Here is a 21,162-nt window from a genome sequence, read left to right on the forward strand (position 1 = left end):
GTAAGGAGAATTAAAATATGTTTGGTAGATTTTGCATCAGGTTATGGTTATTCTGTTGCTGTCTTGTGACACCAGTTATCTCCTCTGGAAATTTGCTTTGTTACAGAAACGGTACTAATTGGGGATATGCAAATTTTCAGCATGGTTCTGCTCCTCTTTCTCTCCATTTAGTATTTTGGATTCACTCACTTTCTTGGGGGGAAGTCTGATTTGACCCTGAATTTTCATTTCCTTGTCTTTATTGAAACAGTAACATTAAATCTTGTAATGAAATTTTACCAAAATTGTCAATGTATAAAAAATACCAAAATTTTAAGAGACTTTATGACATTACAGCTTATAATAAGGGATTTCACAGATTTCATGTGAGCAAAATTCTTAATTGTAAGGACTCAGACATTGAAAGAGAATGGAATATCTTAGTGTGGTTTTGCTTATTTATTCATTATTTTAAAAAATTATGCTGTTTTGCTAATGGTATGCAACTTCACAGATATGGAACGCTTCTTAAAGACTGTATTGCTATTTTTTCTCAGAGGTTGAGCTAAGAAAGCAAAGAGTAAAATCAGCACTGGCAAAAGTCCACTGACAGATGGGCTTGATAGGCAGAGCTTCATAAGTAAACTCTGTACTTGTTATAGGAAAAGTGTATTGGAAGGGTTCAGGTACTGCTTGCTCTGATCACAACTGCAAGGCCTTGAAGTTGATGCATGGCATAAAAAAACATTAAATAAGCTATTCTTTCACTCATTTCTTGCAGACTTTGGTTAGAAAGATCCAGAATATTGATTGATGTCAGCATTTAGTGCCTTTTGCCATGTGTGGTTTGTGATAATGGCACTGTTTGTTTCATGTTAGAGATGTCCCTTCACTGTGTGCTTGTGCAGCCATAGTGCTTCACAGGAGAAAGCAGAAAGGCACCATTACAATTGATTTCTTTTGTTTTTCACCTTAGATATATTTTTCTCTAGTGTAGAGTGCTTCAAAGCTAGGGCAGACTTTGTAGATACCTTCAGAAGCTAGAGACAGAATGTAATCCATGTTTAGCTGTGGCAGTACTGTTTTACACTTATTCCCTGTTCACTGATCTGACTGATGCAATGAAAGAGGAAGCTTTTCTTTCTTGCTCCCAACTCGCCTCCCCCACACCATTACAAAGAAAATGAAACAATAGTTTTCAAATCAGTGAAAGCTTTCTTTGTATTAAAAAAATTAATAAGTGAAGTCTGTGGATATACTCTCAAATTCTGTCCTGCATTTTCTTTTATTTTCATGTTTATGTGTCTACTTAATTGTTGTTTGAGCAAGCTATTTTTCATGTTTGTACTTTATTAACTTTCAGCTTCACTGGTACCCAGTAGTGTCTGCCTTCTATAAATATCTTCTTTTTTGCTTTAAAAAAAATAATTTCAGACTCTTTCTGCATTGATGTTATCCCTGTCTTTGTAAAAGGTGGAGAAAGAGTTCAGACCAAATTTTTTCTAAACATTTCTTTACAAAATTATTTGCATAAAATACATTAAACATGGTTTTCAGAAAGAATGAAGAACATTTCTTCAGATAGTAATGAACTGTGAATCACACTAAGTTAGTATGTCTGCTGAAACAGTGCTTAATATTTTTTCAGTGTAGAAAATTGTATGTTCTCAAGAGAAATTAGAAGAGATAAACTTGGTGTTAAGAGGGAATGGAAATTGCCAGAGAATGGCAGTGAGTAGGCTGATGCTGCTTTTAATACTACCCCCCTGTCTTGCTGGAAATGGATTCTGTTTATTGTAGAAAGTAGTTTAAACTCTACATTGTCTTTCTGAAGACAGCAGTAGATTGTTTCATGTGTATACATTGGGAGATTTGAATGTCCCAAAGTTCAGATTTTTCTTTCTTTATCCAAGAGCTAGGTAAAACTGGAGTTTACAAAGGCATACCTGTTTGTCAAGTGCAGTTTGTTTAAAATAATTATATTGTTATGTGTAATTGTGCAGATTACACATAAACCTGGCATTAGCTATGTATACCATTGCTTTTTTTCCCCCTCTATACCTGATGCATTACTGTCTTCAAACAAGCTCACTGTCTTTGAGAAGGTATGTTAGTAGTAACAATGTGACTTTAGGGGACTTTAGGAGCAATTCCTCAGAAGCTGGAGATATAGCTGGAGTCTGTGGCTTGAAAATTGCTGTTAAATTCTCAACTAATGAGCTCTAAATCTGTGAAGTAGTTATTTCCTCTTAATAATGAGTATTATTAGATTCTTCCTTATGTGGCCCCTTCCCTAAAAAGCAGAGGCCATGGACTGTTGCTTGCTTTTTGGTACAGTGTCTTAAAAAGTGCAACATCTTAGACACACTTGCAATAAACACACAAATCTTTGTGATGACAAGGATTATGGATTAGAACCTAAAAATCCAGATGAACACAGATTCACTAATCTGACCTTTAAAACATCTCTGCCAGGAAATGATGTAGAATAAAACAGCAGCATTAATTCCAGTGGATGTCTGGCTTTCAGGACACACCTAAATCAGGTACCAGCTGCAGTTCCCGGTGCTCCAGCTCCAGACAAGACTCTGAGAGCACAAGGCCAGAGTCAGAAACAGAAGATGTGCTGTGGGAGGACCTCCTGCACTGTGCTGAGTGCCACTCGTCCTGCACCAGCGAGACAGACGTGGAGAGCCCTCAGGTGAACCCGTGTGTGAAGAAAGAATTCAGAGATGACCCATTCCATCAGGTTGGTGCCCAGCAGTTCTGGTTTTTTACACTACACACAAGGTCAGTGTTACCTGTCATATGTCACAGAGAGCCTGGGAGAAAGACCTATATCAGATGGAAGTAACAAAGCCAAAGTGATTTGGTAGAATTAAAACAAGTAAAACTTGATTTCTGCTACTCAGTCATTAATTTTTCAAAAGAAGAGGGTATGACAATATATCAAAATAGCCTATAGAATATTTGAGTGCTTGAGTCTTAATTCTAATTTAGGGCAAGGACTGACTGATTTACGTTTCCTCTGTGATAGGTGGTTCTGTTTGGGTATTTATTTTTCTGTTTTGGGGGTTTTTCCCCCCTTTTTTTTTGTTTGCTTGTTTGTTTTGTTTAATTTTTTGTTGTTTGGATTTTGGCGGGTTTTCCTCCCTTTTGTTTTTCTCTAGTGGAATTGCTTTTTATAAGCACTTACCAGACACCTTTCTGTTTGCTTATTTGGAAATGTATATATAAGAAAAGCAAACAGAAGGATAACATATGCTTTATGTATATGCATATATATATGATATAATTACTGTATTATACATGCCTAAATTCTATTTGGTTATAATTTTTTTACCTTAAAGGTAATAATAACAATTTGGATTATTTCATGCAGTGTTTTCTATTTTTATTTTTAGTTCTTTCTGCTTGCATTCAATAAAACACTAAACCTTGCAGTTGTGAGTTGAATTAGAGTACATATATTGACTTAAGGATTTATATTGATTTGTCCACTTGAGAATTTTTCTACTTGATTGTAGATAGTAAATTTTTGAGTTTCAGCTCCTGGTGCTGGTACTCCCTCTAGAGGGAGAGCTTGGAAAACTGTGGTTAAGAAAAACCTGCCACAAATATTTATGCTATTTTAATATTATAAATAATTTCTTCTTCACCCAGTGGAAATGAGGGAGATAATTGAGTGCTCAGAAAATTACAAATACTTCAGATCAATACTTACAAAGCAAGCAATAAAATGAAAATAAAGCTTTACTTGCAGTCAGTGATAATTAAAATCTAGAAATAATAGCATGCCCTTGCCCCTGCCAGCAGCAGCACTTCCAGCAGTGTGATGCACACAGTGCCAGGTGACTCAAGCTGAAAGCAATTTCCATCTCCTGAATGGGGGAGGAGGGACACGGGGCTGAGGAAAATAAAGAAATGGCCACAGCAGTATTTGTCATCTCAACATTTTTCCCATGTCCTTCAGTTCTCACTTGGCTCTGTGGTTTGAAAGAAAGGTCCCTGAGCCCTAAATGCATTCAGAAGATTAACCTGGGATTGCTTGGCTCTAGGAGCTGCCTGTATTGATTAGACACCTACTGCTCTCTGAGTCTGGCCAGATCCAGTGTGCACAGGGGGTCTTTGTGCAGAACAAGGATTTTGAAGTCATTAGGAGCAAATAAAAAAAAAAGCTATTTCCCTCAGGCTTAACCTGAGAAGAGTTCTTTTCAGGATGTTAGGGGTAAATAAATAAAATAAATCCATTAAATGTGTCAGAATTGAAAATGACTCATAAATAAAACTTTGTTTTCATATTTCTCTCTTCTCTGATACATTTGAGTAAAAAAGAAGCCAATAAATCCTTAATCCCATTAACTCATCCCTATTAGAAAATGGACTATAGAGAAGGAGAGATTTCTGTTCTCACAGCTATTTCTTGGAAAAGAAGGGGAGGATTTTAAGGAATGAGGTTAACATATAATAGAAATAAATGCTATATAGCAATATTTGTGTCAGTCTGAAGTGTTTGGGTTTGGCTTTTTTGGTTTTTTTTGTTGTTTTTTTTTTATTTTTGTTTTTTTTTATTTGTGGTTTTTAGTTTTTTGTTTGTGTGGTTGTTTTTGGGTTTTTTTTTGGCGGGGAGGGGATTTGTTAGTGTATTTCTGACAAAGGCATATTGACATGAAAATAGATTCTTAATTCTGATGGAAGATATTTTTTGTCTTTCCCAGAGTCATTTGCCTTGGATCCACAGTTTGAATCCAGGACTAGAAAAAATAAGTGCAATTGTATGGGAGGGTAATGACTGCAAGAAAGCAGATATGTCTGTGCTTGAAATCAGTGGTATGATAATGAACAGAGTGAGTATTTGTTTTACTTTATGCAAATATTGTGTTTAGAAGTGTAAGCACTACCAACCTTGGTTTATGTGGGTGTTTTTTTTGGTTGGTTGGCTTTTTGGTGGGATTTTTGGTGTTTTTTGATTGGTTGGTTGTGGATTTTTTAATTTGTTTGTTTTGTTGTTCGTGTTATGGTTTAAGTCTTTGTTATTCACATTATTGTTCTATGGCTTACATCACTCTGATTTACTTGTTACTACTAGATTAAAGAGCTACCAAATCTTCAGTGTTGGGACGATAAAAGGTGTTTGCATTGTAAGGTGCTTGCTCACATAGCCAACCTCAGTTTTATTGATACATGTTGTGAATAATCAAGTTAATCTCCTTGATTTCAATGAACAAGTAATTTATTGGGTTAGGAATATACAGATCTGGGTATCTGGATGCTAAAGTCAGGATTGGGAAAGAAAGCTTTCCTCTTTAGGAAGCAAACCTTTAAGAGGATGAGTGGGATGTTCTCACTAGTCCTCCCTCCTTTTTCCTGGTACTCCTCTTGAGGAAACAGTTGGAAATGCATTTAATTGATGTGCTCTTTTTCAAAATAGACAACATGAGTATTTTGTTGAGTTGCTCATAAAACCAAGCATAGCCAAAGAAAACTCTCACTAGTTCTGACAAGTTGATACTCATTCTCTCCCACTTGTTAAAAAGCAAGTTATTCACAAACCTAGTTCTGATCTCTGCCTGACTCAGAGGCTTTGCAGGTTTGGATGCAAGACACAGCAGAGACAAACCCAGCAAGCCATGGCCAGCAGAACAGAACTCCAGGCCTGTCTGCACTGTAAACACCTTGATTCCACTAAAAAGGATACAGCCTAAACCAAACAGAACTAGGAGCAGCATACAGGATCTAAACAGCCCAGTCTGATTGGCCCACTTGGCTCATTCAGCGTTCAGTGAATTTTTAATGCAGGAATGTGCACTGGAGTTTAGCTGCAGTGTTTCACTGTTGGGTTTTTAGATTACTTGTTTCCTGTGCATTAAGTGCTCTTTGAGGACATCCTGGAGTTCAAAAAATAAAATGGGATGATGATTGGTTGAAGTTTTCATACAGTTTACCAGATTGTAAAGTGTTCTTTGTGATAAAAGAAAAACATTAATATTTTGTTTATTGAATTAATGACAAAATCATTCAAAAATTAAATACATTCCTTGTTTTCCTTTTTTTTTTTTAGGTGAACAGCCATATACCAGGAATTGGCTATCAGATTTTTGGAAATGTCATATCTTTAATCTTGGGTTTAATGCCCTTTGTCTTTCGACTTTTCCAAGCTAAGGATTTAGAACAGCTCGCAGCACACTCTGCCACTGAGCTCTGCATGACTGCATTTGGGTCCGATGGAGACCTTCTGGTTCTCTCCATGGTTATTATAAGTTTCGTGGTCCGGGTGTCTCTCGTGTGGATTTTCTTTTTTCTGCTCTGTGTAGCAGAGAGAACATATAAACAGGTATGAGCAGCAAAGCAAGAGACTTCATCTAAAGCAAACCAAGGTTTAATGTTTGCGTTTTTTGACTTTGTGGCTATTTTAAACTTGTTTTCTTCAGCGTGCTGTGAGTCATAGATCAGTGATGACAAACACTTCAGTGGGCTTGCAGTTCAGGAGATGACTCAGTTCCAGTGGACTGAAGTCTCTGAAGCTAAAAGGGTTTTTTTGTTGGTGTTTTATTTTTTTCCTGGAGAGAATTTCTGGGGGAAAGCTGGCTCAATGCATTAACCCAATGCTTAGTCATGTCCCAGTTTGTTTCAGGTTTCCACAAGGAGAAGTAGTTTCAGGGGAAGAGCTCTATAAATTTCCAGTGCATTTCATTCAAAACCTTCAATTTAATTCATGGAATCATAGAGTGGTTTGGGTTGGAAGGGACCTTAAAGATCATCCAGTTCCAGGGACACCTTCCATTAGACCAGGTTGCTCAGAGCCCCATCCAGCCTTACCTTGGACAGGGATGGGACATCAAAACAGTTCTCTCCATCCCTGGCCAAGGCCTTGCCTGCTTTGCTGTTAGATCAGTTCTGTAGCTGGAGATGGTGAGAGCTGCTCTCTGAAGTACTGTTCCATTGCTTGTTGTTGGAATTAAAACTTCAGAGAGCTACCTTACTAGCTGCAGCACATAAATACTTACTGGTCTGCAAAAGAAACATTTTTATAATTTCTGTTCTCAAATTATAGTCAAAATATGTGGTGTAATACAGTAGAATGGGATTAACCCACTTCTAATAATGATTTCTGTTGAAATGAACTTCTGTGGTATAGGTGCTCTCTAATGCAAATGATTGACAGGTTTGTGGTTTTTTCCAAATTTTAAGAGCATAGCAGATCTGCTGTCTAAAATGTGAAGAAAGGAACTCAGTGTAGCTAAATTTTGTTAATCATTAGAATGTGGAGACTTCTACAATGTTTTAGTGCATTTCCTCTCTTTGATAATATGCTACATTTACTTTTGGTTTATATTAGCATATTTTAATTTACACTAGTATGTTGTACATTACACTGACATATTTAGTGAAGCCTTTTTCTCTTATATTTTTAGTACCTCTGAAAACCATTTACCAGCTAAAGTAATTTTTTTTCTTCTCTGCAGAGGCTACTTTTTGCTAAACTTTTTGGTCATCTCACATCTGCCAGAAGGGCAAGAAAATCAGAGGTACCTCACTTTCGCTTAAAGAAAGTGCAGAATATAAAAATGTGGCTTTCTCTCAGGTCCTATCTAAAGGTAAAATAATTTATATTTTTGCTTTTAATAAGATTTTAACACAATATATTTTAAACATCTTGTTTATGTTCTAACATAAAATATCTCCTTGCTGATGGAAGGTGGTGTTGTAGGCTATTTCTTCCTGTACACTTATTATTGGTTCATATATCCCATATATGCTTCCTTTTTGTGACTCTGGGCCACCAGTGGCTGCAGGCAGACAGATTTTGAGAAAGTTAATGTGTGCTTTTCACCTTGTTTTAAAGCCTGAGTGTGTTCAGAGTTGGAGTCTTGTCTTAGTAATGCCAGCTCAAAAGTTGTGTGAATATGTTGGGTAAAAAGTGATCACATGTGGTCTAATACTGACAGTTCTTATTTTAAGAGTCTCATCAGTTGGTGTCATTAACACAAGGAATTTATAAAGCAAGACAGTTCTTGTGTATTTGTGCTGTGAGTGTATGGGTGCCAGGTGAAGCTAGAAATTCTGCCCAAGTATTATCTGTAAGACATTCTGATCCCTGAAATCCCTTATCACTAGTTTTTAAAAACAGAAAAAGATTAGTGAAAACATGAAGGAATTGTGGTGTAGAGGCTGGAGAGGGTGGAAAACAGGAGCTATAAGCAAACACAATTTAGTGTGGTGCTGGTGGGATGAAAGGAGGATAACTTCACTTGGATAATAGAATGTAGTTGGGGTGTTTTAAATTTCTGCATATGGTAGCACTCTTGTGGAATGTCTTCCTTTCTTCCCTTGGAACCAAATTTGTATGTTTCCCCTTTTCCGGTGCTGCTGAGAACATTTGTGAGTTCTAACTAGTTGTGTGATTCTAACTAGTTGTGCTGAATCCCAGTGCTGGCTGGGTGGGTTTCACTCACGTGTGCGTTTCCTCTGTTCTCAGCGTCGGGGTCCTCAGCGCTCGGTGGATGTGATAGTGTCATCTGCCTTCCTGCTGACTATCTCAGTTGTCTTTATCTGTTGTGCACAGGTGAGGAAAATTTACTTGTAGAGAAACAGCCATGGCTTAAATAGTTTTGAAACAGTTTTGAGTGCCTTTTACATGTTGATGTCTAGTAAGTTAAAAGACCGCAGTGAAAAACCAGTGAAAGCTGTTGGAGCTTTTTAGAATACAGCTCCGTTTTGTATCATCATTTCAACTTCTTTAGAATATTTTTCTGTAATAGCAGAAGAAAGTTCTGTTGCAGCAAATTAGAGGGCTAGGCAATCACCAGTGGTGTATAATCTGATGAGAGCAAGTGGTGGATTCTGCACCTGGGACAAGGTGATTCTTGGGGGTGTCCTGTGCAGGACTAGGAGTTGGCTCTATCAGTGATCCCTGTGTATCCCTGCCAGCTCAGGATATTCTGTAATATCACTGTTATATTTTAAATCTGTGTCCTCCTTCATTTTTCATTGTGGTTTTTGGAACTTTTTTTTTCTTCATTTTGCATCAAAATACACTTCTGCAAAGACAGTTGATCCTGACCTTGGTGATGCTTTTTGTGAGAAACAGGCTTGTTGGCTATATCGGCCTGCCCTCTAGTGGAAAATCTTTTAGTAAGCAAATATATGTTTAAAGAAGCTTTCTGTTGCTTAAGATTGTCTTTGAACTTCTGTTTCAAAATCTAGAGGATTTTCTGAATGGCTTCTGATTGTGTTGTCTTTACAATTTCTAGCTACCTTTATTGTGTTTGCCTGCTAGCTAGCTATAAGTATTTTATTAAGAATGTAATTTACATAAAACTTAGTACATGTGAGGGTGTATTTTTTTTTATCCCACGTAGCGCCTTTGCAAGTCTGAAGAGGAGTTAAAAATTGTCTTAGAATGTATTTTTTTATTTATCTTTTCTCAGACCTCATATCTCTGATACACTGTTGGTTTAAAATTATGAGTCAAATTTTTTAGGCCTAATAACTCTCCATGTATTTATTACTGGGTACGTTTCTTGAAGTTGTGGAGATATGCTACTATTTTCTTGTATTGTAATGTAATTATTACTTCAAATTAAATTTAGATTTCTCTTCCCTTTTTTCTTTTTTCAGCTACTTCACATGCATGAGATTTTCCTTGGTTGTCACTACAACTGGGAACTCGTAATTTGGTGCATTTCTCTAACTGTTTTTCTCTTAAGATTTGTTACTCTTGGATCTGAAACAAGTAAAAAGTACAGCAATACCTCAATATTACTTACTGAGCAGGTGAGAATTTGTATAGACCTATATCTTTATACCTAAACAACTCATTCATCTGGTACATCTCAGGCCTTGTAGATTTATTAAAATAGTTTGGATTAGGGAGTTAATTATGGGGAAGTGAAGCAACTTTGCAACCCAAAGTTCAATTTCTGAGATAAATGTTTGACTTCATCCCAACTTTTGTTTAAGTGAGTGAGCTTAGAGGTACCATCTCCTTTGATATAGTTTAACATCTAACAGAACACAAACATAAAAAATAGTTTTTAAATATAAAAAAAAAATCCTGGAATCTCAGTGTTAGATGGGTGAGTAAAAGATCTGAAGACAAACTTAACCCTCTATGAAGTGAGTTGCTGTTTCCAGTCCAATACCTTAGGACTGCTAGGTTGCATGGATTGCATGTACCCTCTTCTAGACTTCTTGGAAATCTTCTTTTAGTCATTTTTCAAGCTTGTCTTGGTTCTATGTGTGTTTCTTCTCAGGAATGTTCTGGTTGGTGTTTGTACTTCAAACTTCCCTCTCTGCTCTGCCAGGCACTGCTGATAGTTTTCCAAGCTAAGCATGTTCAGGTAGTGTTAGGTTAGAAAGAAATCTCTTTCTTCTGAAATTTCACACTGGTACAAAACAACCCTTTCAGGGCAAGGTAAATAGGCAGTTCCAGAAACCTTCACAGATTTCCTACAGAAAATGTGTTAAAGTAGGAGAATAAAATCTTCCACACTGTGTGTCCCAAAGTCAGGATGTGAGGCCTGTGACAGATGAATAAATGACTCATTCTGCCTTTACTAAAGATAAAGTTGGACACTGAGAAGCTTGACTGCCCCTCTCCCTTGTCCTGAATGAGATATTGTGCACCAGTCTGAAAACTCAGAGTTCCTGAGCCTGGAGAGTTTTCCATTGTTCTGTTAATCCTCGGAGCTGAATGTCCCAGTGAAGTTTGTCTGCTGTTTCTGGAATGAAAATGGAGGGAAGCGTTTGTGATAAGGATTGCAAAAAATTGCAAAGAGCAAGGGGAGAGAGATTGTCAAGCCTCTATTTTGCTTTTATAGGTTTCTATACTATGATCTTCTTGGGAGTCAATGTCTGAGCATTTTAACCTAGCATGGATATTGAAAGAAACACTTTCTGTATGTCCTCAGAACTTAAAGAAGTGTTATGTCATCAGACACCTTTGCATTTGAATGCAGCTTATCCTGTTACAAGTATTTTTCCTCAAAAATGCCTGAGAGCTTTATGAAATGAAAACCAAAATAGAATTCACAATTGTTTCTCAGAAAATGAAAAGGATACACTTCACCCTGGGTAGGACTCATTTTAGACTGGTTTAATTGCTTAAGCTGGGTACTACAGCATATTTACAGTGGTCTTGAGACAGACTCATGGAAGTCTAACATTTTGGCTTCTCAAGGAAGGTCAAGCCTTTTGAAATATTGACTGATACTCACTTTATCTAAAAAAGAACATCTGATCTAGTGTCCTGGAAAATGGCACACTGCAGTTATTAGGCTTAGTGAGAAGGGAACAAAGCTGAAAACAAACAGGGAAGTACAACAACAATAACAAAAAAACCCCAACAAATGAGTCTCCACTCTATGATGCAATTAAAATGCTCCACAGATAAGATGAAATTGAAAATTCTACTTTTGCCAGCAGAGTTCCAGGCACTTCTTTGTGCTTTAAATTCAACCTATGAATTTCATGATTAGGAGTCATGATGGGAATATAAAAGGGATTTTTTTGATTTTATGTTGTTTGGTTATAATTTTTCAGGTCCTTCTGAAAGTGTTTTTAATTGCTCTTGTAAATCTGTGAGCAAAATAGAATGTATGGTCAGACCACAGCTGTCATTTTGCCAGTTTTGAATCTCAAAGCAGGTGTGGTAGATGGCTGAGCAGACACACTCCTCCTGATGGCAAGTTTGTTATTGAAATTAAGGAAATCATAATAGCTCTTAAAAGACACCTTTGAATCTTCCTAGGGTTTTCAGAGTTGCTAATTAGAGCCCTTATTTTTTGTTTAGTCCTGCTTATAAATCAATAGTTTTATCTTTAAAAATTGGAATCTCTTTGGCTCTGAAAGCAGAATTTTAATGTATAATGCAATAATAATAGTTCAGGAGCTTAATATACCTTGGAATATATTAGGCATAGATTTTTTTTTTTTTTAACCTGTGTAAGAAATTTACAGTGGTCTTTTTAGGGAGATCTGATAATCAATTACTTGTTTTAGATGTCTATGGCCTTTATTTCAATAACCACCATACAACAAGGTGGTGAAATATATCATAGCATGGTCAGATAAGTGGCATCTGAAGGACTGACTACTTCAGCACATTTCTAAATTGTTCATTTTTTTATTTTTCAGGTTGTCACCCTAAAATAAAAAGTTAGTGGCTTTTCAAGACATTTTTTGCTTTGATTTGCTTTTGTTGTGCAATAGAAAAGAAAAAAAACCTAGGCTTTGTTTGATGTAGGATATCAAAGATGGGTTGTTTGAGAATGAAAGCTGATGTTTCAAAATTGCTAAAAGGACAAAAGAGAGCTAGTTTGAACTCTTAACTTTCTCAGAAATAATGACCTAAAAAAGTCTACTTCTCAGAAGCATTGAAATGTTCAATATACTGTTCTCCTACAGCAATGAAGAGTTTAATAATTTTTCAAATATTTCAAGGCACTGGAAAGATTGATTTTTCTGCTCTCGAGGTGCTCATGAAATACTAAATTACACTAGAATCTTTTAAAAGAAATTACACTTTAGCAGAGTTATGGTTTAGCATTCCATTCAGTTCAATAGCTTTTGAGGATGTTAAGTCTTGTAAGGTCTGCCCACTGGTATAAAAACCTTCTGGGAATGAATTGTCAAACCTCAGGCAACCCTTGAATGAGGGAAAAAAATTATGCAAACCCTACCTATGTTGGTTTTTTGTGCCTAATTTATAGATTGGACTAAACTTTAAACTTGGTGCTATAATAATGTCAAATGTAATTAATTTGTTTTATCATAAATTAGCATTGTATTTTCCTATGGTGCTGAGCCAGTACTTGTTCTTGAATATTAAAAAGGAAACAAAAAGCTTGCTTGCTTGCAGAAATTCATTGCAGTTTTGTCATATGGCTGCTGAGCAATGACATTGTTGAAATATTAAATAGTTCAAAATTAATTCCTTTAAATTCTGAGTAGGTGGTGATACTTGTGTTTTTGTTTTAAATCAGATAAACTTGTACTTGAAAATGGAGAAAAAGCCTAATAAGAAGGAGGAACTGACACTAGTGAACAATGTTTTAAAACTTGCTACTAAGTTATTGAAGGTAAGAATTCAAATGGTATTCCCATATTATAAAAAAGAAGTAGAATAGATTGGTTAAAGAGTCACTTGTCTGACTTCTGCAGGCAGTAGGGTGTGCTTTGGTTGAAATTTGTTCTGTACCTCTCCACAGGGATGCTGCTTGTTCATGGACTGCACTCTGTTGTGTTGCCATCATTCTGGATTGCAAATTATTATTACATCCAGGGAGTTTTATTCTTTAGCTGTGTATTAGCAGTGTGAGAGGAGGTGCTTCAGGGTGGTCAGGATGATGAATGCCTGGGAAATAAATGATGAAATTTTATTGTCTGAGTGTCAATACAGTGATGATTGAAGACCTTGTGACCTCACTCTACCACACACTGAATTTAGTCCCTTAGGCTGTTGATTCCCATGTGCCAGGGAGCAGCCCATAAAATGCAGTTAAAACTCTGTTTAATTTAGCCAGCCAGCAGCTGAGATCAGAGTATTTCTTCTAGTTAGATGAGTAATTCCTCCCACCAGCTCACCTTGAGCAAGGTGTGTGTTGGTTCCCTTCTCTCTGAAAAGATACAGAGCACTTTTCCTGAGAGGACTGATGGACTCAGCAAGGACTCAGAGCTGACAAAGCAACTGCTTGGGAGCTGTGCTGCAGCAGTAAGGAGAGCCTGACTAAATCAGTGACTGTCTCCTGGTGTAAGAATAAGGGATTGTCAGGCTTTCAGGACCTGGTTGTGGAGCAAATGGAAGGAAGTCTTGTCAGTGCATCAGGTGGTCAAGGTGCACTGTGGATACAGAGGGTTATCTGGATTCAGGGAGGGACTGGACAAGAACAGACAAAGCCCAACAGGTTTAGGATGAGCTCTCATGAGCTGCTCATGGGCTGAAGTGTTTGTGTGCTGTGAGAGTGTGGGTAGGTTCCACGCTGATCAAGTCTTGTTCTAAATGGCTTCCATTTTTTTCATGCCCTTCTCGGTGTTTCAAAAAAAGCTTTCATGTTTTTCTCTTGCCAAAAGTCAGCCTTTTCCAATGGGGGAACTTAGCTTTTGTGGCACAAATCCCAGACCCTGACCATCGTTTAGTTACTGTGAGAAGATACCAAAAAGTGAGATTTTCAAGCCACCTACTATGAGCTTTAAATAAATTCTTGGTAGTTAGTGATTTGTGTAATACTTCATGTCCAGTAGCTAAATGGGCTTAGGGTTTTTTAATTTGATTTTGGGTGGTTTTGGTCTTTAAACTTTATAAAGACTAGATTCTGTTGAATATTCTTACTGTTTTCTTACTCAAAAATTTGGTAAGATGAATCCAGAATCTAAAACCTTTTTCCTTACAGAATCTCTCTGCTGTCCTTCTCAGAATCATGTCTTTTGTATCTTTTGTATTTGCAGCAGAGTTTTATACAACATTACATCCAAATGAAAAGGTTGTTCATTGTTATTTCACATTTTTGAAAGAAGAATAATACCTTTGAAATACTTCATGTTTAAGAAAGGGTTTATAAGGGCATTTTCAAGGCTCAGGATGTAATGCAGGAGAAGGATGAAGATGAATTTAAAGCTAGAAAATATAAATGACCAAAGCAGTGATAGTTGGTAGACTTTATATAATCCACTCTTACATTTTAAAACTCCTTTTTATTTCCTTTATTTGACATATTTCTAGGCCAGAAAAGTTTGGGTGACTATATTCACACACCAATAATTGAAAATCAGTGAAATAGCTTCTTTATTCAAGTTTTGTTACAGATTAATTTGTGCTAAAGTTTTGTTCCTTTCAATTTAAAAAAAGTAAAATGTTGGCAGTCTAACGATGGATAGGACTTTTTTTCCTTTGTCATCTTCTGGCTATATCAATCAGTTGTTAGTTTCAAAATCAATGGAAAAAGAAGGAAATTGCAATAGGAAAGATATTTTTGTTAATTTTCATAGTTGTGAAGTAGTCTTCTGCCATTATGAAAAATCTTTCTTTTCTTATTTTTTGTGGTTCTGCTGCCTGTCACTTCTTTTAATACTGAAGGTGATTTCTGAAAAACTGTAAGGAATTTGGAGATGGTGTCACCTAGCTCTTTATTTTCTTGGCTTCATGAGCAGGTTGGTAGGTACTGTACATGGGTAGCCTCCAGTTTTTTGAAGAGTTATTTAGACAACAACAATAAACACTCAGTTACTGTGATGGATATTTCCCTGCACATTGTGTTTGATATGCAGAATAATAGGAGAATGTTTTGCTTCACTGGGACTTGAAGACTTCCTAAAGTAATGCTGCTCAATACATATGTGAACAAAACCTCCTTTGTGTCATTTTTGGTTTTAATGATGCTGTTGTTTTGCTTTATTAGGAATTGGACAGTCCCTTTAGGTTATATGGGCTTACAATGAATCCACTGCTTTATAACATCACCCAGGTTGTCATCCTGTCAGCTGTTTCTGGTGTCATCAGTGACTTGCTTGGATTTAATCTAAAGGTAAATACTTGAGAAGCATCCCTTTTATCACCATAGTTGGAACACATATTGAAGCATAGTTAATTCTTAACCAGGCTAACTAGAAGATTTATTGTTTGAAAACTGTTACTAAATTACTAAATTAAATCTATATCAGAAGAATAATGGTGTATTTGTCAGAGCAACCCTTAAAACATTTTTTTTTCATTTTGTGGCTTTGTAATTTCATTTAGGACACTTATTTGCAAGAATTCTTAGATAGATATACGGAGACATTTTTACACATAAATACAAGACCTTCCTTAACTTTTCTTCATGTCCCAGATTTGATTTCTCTCTTTATTCCTCACTGTTGACTCTGCAGCTCTTTGTGGGAGGCAGGCAGAGCAGGCTATCGTTGTTTTGCCCTGCAGTGAAGCATTGCAGTAGGAAAAGTGTGACCAGTCCTACAGTGTTGGTTTGTCACTGCTGTAGGGCTGTCCCCTTAGATCCTTTCTGAGGCCCACCCTGAGCTGCAAACTCTGGAAACTATTTCAAGAGTCAGGTTATGAGGCACAAGCTTGTAGTTGTCCCATTGGCCTTTATTGGCCATTAAGTTTGCTTACATCTGCCATCTTTTTCTTGTTAGAAATAAATGGCTGTAAAATGTATTCTGTGTGTTATTAGAATATGTAGCAAATGCAGTAAGAAAAAATGTACTGGTATTGCAGTTCTGATAAACAGAAATAATTTGAGAAATAAGTTGATGTCCTGCTCTAATTTTTCCAGCTCTGGAAGATCAAATCTTGACAGCATAGAAAGAAGATGAAATAACAGTGTTACAGAAAAGGTCATTGGTGGACAAAACTGCCTCACAGCAGCCACTGAACCTGTATTTCAGAAGCTACAACCTCTTCAAGGAAGTCATTTGGAAAACGGAAGTGTTTACATCTGTCTTGTGCAATCTTTGTATTTATTTCATCTTCTCACTGGTTTATGTTTGTTTTAGTTGACATTTATGTTTTATTTCCCAATTACTTGTTCTGTTCTGGAAAAGGTCAATTTTAGGAAGGGTCAAAAACTGTGTGTCTGAGAGTTTGAAATCCTGAAACACGATCACACTAAATTGCTCTCTCTGTTTTTAAAGCTAAGCCAATGCTGAGCATTTTTAGTTACCAGTAACACTATATGGAAGTCACTTGATTTTTGATAGTGTGGTAAAATTGCTTAGAATATTTCATTTGTACCAGTCATTTATGAGGACAATGTCAATAGATGTTTGGTTGCAATAGAAAAGTGAGACATACTCAAAAAATAGAGTACTGACAATACAGTATGACAGGTAGCAAAAATGTTTTCTATTAGAAACAATTTCTAATATTTTGAGTAATTCCAGGATCTAAACTCATATAGGCTGCAGTTTAAATATCCTGGGATGTTAAAAAGGTATTATATAAGAAGTCAACAAGTGTTCTTTGATAACACATTTATTAGAGCAATAATTGTAAATGGTTACCATGCTGTATGATATTTTGATAAAAATTAAAAATTGTATTTATTTGAAATACTGAGCTGTTCTGTGCAGCTCTGACTGTGCATGTGCACTTTTTATTGTTACTTTTAATGAGAAACTTTATACATATAAATGTATATTAATTGGGATATATTATGGTGAACTATGGAGCAGTATGTATTATATGTTGAAGTTGAATATTTAAACAAGCAAATTATTTACTGGTGAAAGGAATGCTTTGAATGACTGAGCAAAAGATAGATAGATAGATAAATAGATAGATGCTCTCCTCTTGTACACTATAGTATATGCCATTCATACCACATTGAAGTTTAAGAACAACTAAACACAAAGAACAAGTGGCTCTGGTGAGCAGCAGAGCTGCAAAGCCTGGTGTTTGGCAGGTTTGTGTCTTGAAATAATTGCCATTCCTCCCCAGCAGGTGCCATTGCCATGTGCTTTCTGCTGGGCTTTCTAACACCTCTTCCTCTGCCTCCCACAAGGACCAGTCATATTGACTCATGGTTCTTCAGTGTGACAAAAATAATGTGTCCATCCCTGTGAAATTAAGTAACTTGTAACAAACTTTCCTTCTACAAGGAAGTTATTCTGGGAGGATTAATACCACGAGGCACAAGTATTCTTATGTTTTCTGTTTCTAAAATACTGGCTTCATACTGAAAAATTACAAGTAATTGTTGACAAGAGTCTGGATATTGCCCTATGTTTGCTAATGTTCAGAATCTTGAAAGATTTGAAGTATTGAGTCTTAAACTTATGTGGTATAAAAATATTTTTATATATAAAGCAACACAAACAAGCATTTTGTATTTTATTTGCCTCTGTACTAATGTTTAATAATGACCAAAGTGCATTCTGGTTTTTGGAAGAATGTATTACTGGAGCTTTAAGAACATACTATATTTAGTTTCTCATGTGAAAACTTCAACTGCCTCTGATCTGTTTCTCCTTTCTCTGTTGTTTGACGTTGGGATTGTTTTTAAAAATTAAGTACATTTTATACAGTTTTTTCCAAATTATGGTACAGACCTACACAGAACTTAATTTTGCACAAAATATATTTAAAAAAACAAAAAAAAGAACAGCAGGAGTTCTATGGGTGATAAAAGATAAGGCTGATGCTTTTTACAGCCTGTCATTATTAACACCAAGAAGAAAACCATTCTTTAGTCTAGAGTGGAATTAAATTATTTTTAGACATGTGAAATAGTGACTATATGGCTTTCATTACTTAAAAAAAAAAGGATGAGAAAAAACAGCAATTTGGGTTGAAGGTGAAATTAGTTGAACCATGTATACCTCAGCAACTAGCACTGTGCGGTTTGTTGCACTAACAAATGGCGGCTTGGGGAAAGTAAAACACTTGTGAAATGAAATTAAAAATAATAAAAACCTTTATTTGCTACCCTTAGGTATATTCATTATGTTAAAAATGAGAGAGGTTTATTCTCCATCCCTCAATGTGGAAAGTCCAGTATAAGAATAGAGGCAAGTAGAAATATGGCAGATCTTGCGTTGTTAACTGTTATTTTTTGCCATGTGTTTTGTAACTGAAAGTGTGATCAGGCTTGGAATAAAGCTTTCTATGGCTGATGGTAAAAAAAAAAAAATGCAGTGAGCTATGTCTTTAGTAACATCCAGCATATTTCTGTGTCTGCCTGTTTTGATTTAAATCCATATATTCTATTTAAATTAAAGCACATTTGGGAAAGAAACATGCACACAGAATGCAAATGATAGAGAATATCATGTAGAACAACCCAAGTTAAAGTGCTGGTGAAATGCAGAAAGATACTTTAATAATTTGATTAGTTTTCCATGTTATCTTCTAGGAATAGGACATTTAAAACATTTTGGTAGCTACCAAATTTAGTAACTTCCAAAAACTTCTCTGGATTGCAAGCTTATATGATTACAGGCAATGCTTAAGGATATTACTGGTTCAGATTTCAAGGTCCATCTTTGGCACCCAGCAGCAAATGGTAGAGAGAATTATCTTTTTTACAGGTGGTGGTAGTGGGCTGCTGCTGTTGTCTTTACAAGGTGTCTGGGTGAAGAGGAGGAGCAAGGTTGTTGGTGTTGTTGATCTGCCCACTGCTGCCTCCTTAGGTAGACTTTTTGTTATGAGTTTCTCAGTAGTGAATTTCCCTCAGTAGGAATGTCAGAGAAGACTTTGAAGGAGGAATGCCTGATTGTGTTTCTCAGTCCATGAAGCAATCAGGTTTTTATTGCATGGCTGCACAAAATCTGTCTGTATTGGTGCAGGAGCTGGGGAAGGAAATCTTTTTGTAATAAATAGCAGCTGACAAAGTAATCTTTTCCAATGGGAAAAGCAGTCATCTTCTCCAGGGTAATTCTTGCAAGACAGCAGAGGAACTCATCTTGAGAAGGTGCTCATGTTGTTTGTTTTGTTAAACAACCTCCACAACAGTCTTCACACAGTTCAACACTTCACTGTGGCTTTCCTCATGAATACTGCCTTTGTTTCTTGTCAGTCCTAGGATAAGTAGTGACTCTCAGCTGGGTTGCTAGGATCCTGCTTTGCTGGCACTTCTTTTTCCTGAAAATCACCATCATCTTGTCATTGGTGGTGGACAGAGCCTGCAAATGTCCTTTAAGTCCCTGTATGGGGGGTGTTAGACAGAAGGTGCTCTTGTCAATTCTGCTGGGCCTTGGGGAGTCTGACCACAAACCACCAGGAGATGCCTGCTTTGCCAGGGTCCCTGCCTGGGCTGATAGAGGTGTTGGTGCTAATACCTGTCAGCTCTGCTCATTTTATCTGCTCTGTTGCCTTCCTGACTGAGCAAATAGACCCTGCTGGTGGCAGCCACCAAGCAGCTGCTTTGGGAAGGGGGAAATGTCTGTCCAAGGCTGCTGTGGACAGTTTGTGAGAGGGATAACTCAGGAAAGAAAGGGAGTGCGTTACCTCTGATACTTGGAACTGATGACCCACTTGTGGTGACAGTTCTGCTGTCAGAGTTGGATATCTGCACTGTGAAATGGAACCCCTGAGCCCAGCAGTGCCTGGGGCTGGGTGGAGATAAGATTTCCTCCTTAGTGTCTCAAGCAGTCAATCACTGCTGCAGTCTGGCATGTCATGCACATTCCCCTAGACACACAGGCAGCCTTGAGAAAGGCCTTCATGTGAAGCCTTTTGGGAAAGGGACACCAAGGTCTTCCCCATAGTTTGTTGCTGCTTCCCCTGATTAGGACTGGGACAGGACAGGATTTGTAATAGACTGTTTAGGGACAGTAACAGAAATGGGAGGAGGCTGCAGCTCTAAGTCTTGTCCCTTGGTACTTGGTCTTGCTGTGAGGGGTCATATTGCAGGCTGAAGGCTTTGTCAACCTGTGGCTGTAGAACTCTGCAGCTCGCCCAAATCATCTTGGGGAGGCTAAAGCATGTGGAGAGGTTGGTTCTAAATGTAGAGGATCCCCATGTCCTGCCTCTCAGAGCTGATCAGCTGCTGCCACCAGGTGTCTGTCCTCTTTGGTCATTTTGATCCTCAAATGCAGTTTAATATGCATGGGCAGCCACAGCATTCTGGAGGATGCTGTATTGCTCAGAGTGAGGTGTTTGGTACAGGGGAGGTTCATGGCAAGGGGAATTTGCCAGCCTGCTGTAGCAGGAGCTGGATCTGCTTCTCCAGCCCAGGAGCAGTGCCTTGCAGCAGGCTCTGCTGGGGGCTGGTGTTGGAGCACGTGGCTTCTGCCACAGCAGCCAGGAGTCCTGGGCAGCTGGGCAGCACTCCAGCTGCTCTAATGTCACATTTAGGGCAGGTTGGGCTTGCTGGCAAAGAGGTCTCAGCAGATTTTGTTTTGGTGCTGTCATGCCCAAGACCTGCTGGAGTGTTAACTATAAGCAAGTATGTAAGACCTTTACTTGGATGTTAATGTAGAAGCTCAGGTTAAATTTTAAGTCCCATCTTGATTTCATCAGGGAAAGTTTAAAGTGTGGCTATAGGAATAAATGGGAAAGGGGAAAGAAACCAGTCTGGTTGATGCCATCTGGATTGTCTGTCAGGCTGCCTTTTGAGAGCTTCCCCCAGATACCTTTGGTGCATGTAGGTCCATATGGAATGTCTGAATTAGGCAAGTGTAAAATATAAGTAGAACATTATTTCAGATTAGTTAGTTTAGATTAAGCACCGGAGAGTCAGTATGTAC

At 37.3% G+C, this 21,162-nt stretch overlaps 1 protein-coding gene across 6 annotated transcripts in view; it reads left to right on the forward strand.

Moving 5' to 3' along the window:
- PHTF2 (putative homeodomain transcription factor 2) overlaps nt 1-18,406 on the forward strand; it is a 62,777-nt gene extending 44,371 nt beyond the window's left edge. For 5 of the 6 annotated variants that reach the window (XM_063155583.1, XM_063155586.1, XM_063155585.1 and 2 more), the window contains 9 exons: nt 2,510-2,728; nt 4,698-4,826; nt 6,041-6,313; nt 7,446-7,577; nt 8,459-8,545; nt 9,601-9,756; nt 12,966-13,061; nt 15,378-15,503; nt 16,251-18,406. In XM_063155583.1, the coding sequence (XP_063011653.1) occupies nt 2,510-2,728; nt 4,698-4,826; nt 6,041-6,313; nt 7,446-7,577; nt 8,459-8,545; nt 9,601-9,756; nt 12,966-13,061; nt 15,378-15,503; nt 16,251-16,271 (1,239 nt within the window). In that variant the 3' untranslated portion in view covers nt 16,272-18,406. Of the gene's footprint in view, nt 1-2,509; nt 2,729-4,697; nt 4,827-6,040; nt 6,320-7,445; nt 7,578-8,458; nt 8,546-9,600; nt 9,757-12,965; nt 13,062-15,377; nt 15,504-16,250 lie in introns of those variants that run through there. The other variant, XM_063155588.1, reaches the window with a different exon arrangement.
- Nucleotides 18,407-21,162: the final 2,756 nt, after the last annotated feature.

This window comes from Melospiza melodia, chromosome 4 (genome assembly GCF_035770615.1).
Source record: "Melospiza melodia melodia isolate bMelMel2 chromosome 4, bMelMel2.pri, whole genome shotgun sequence".
Lineage (NCBI taxonomy): Eukaryota > Metazoa > Chordata > Aves > Passeriformes > Passerellidae > Melospiza > Melospiza melodia.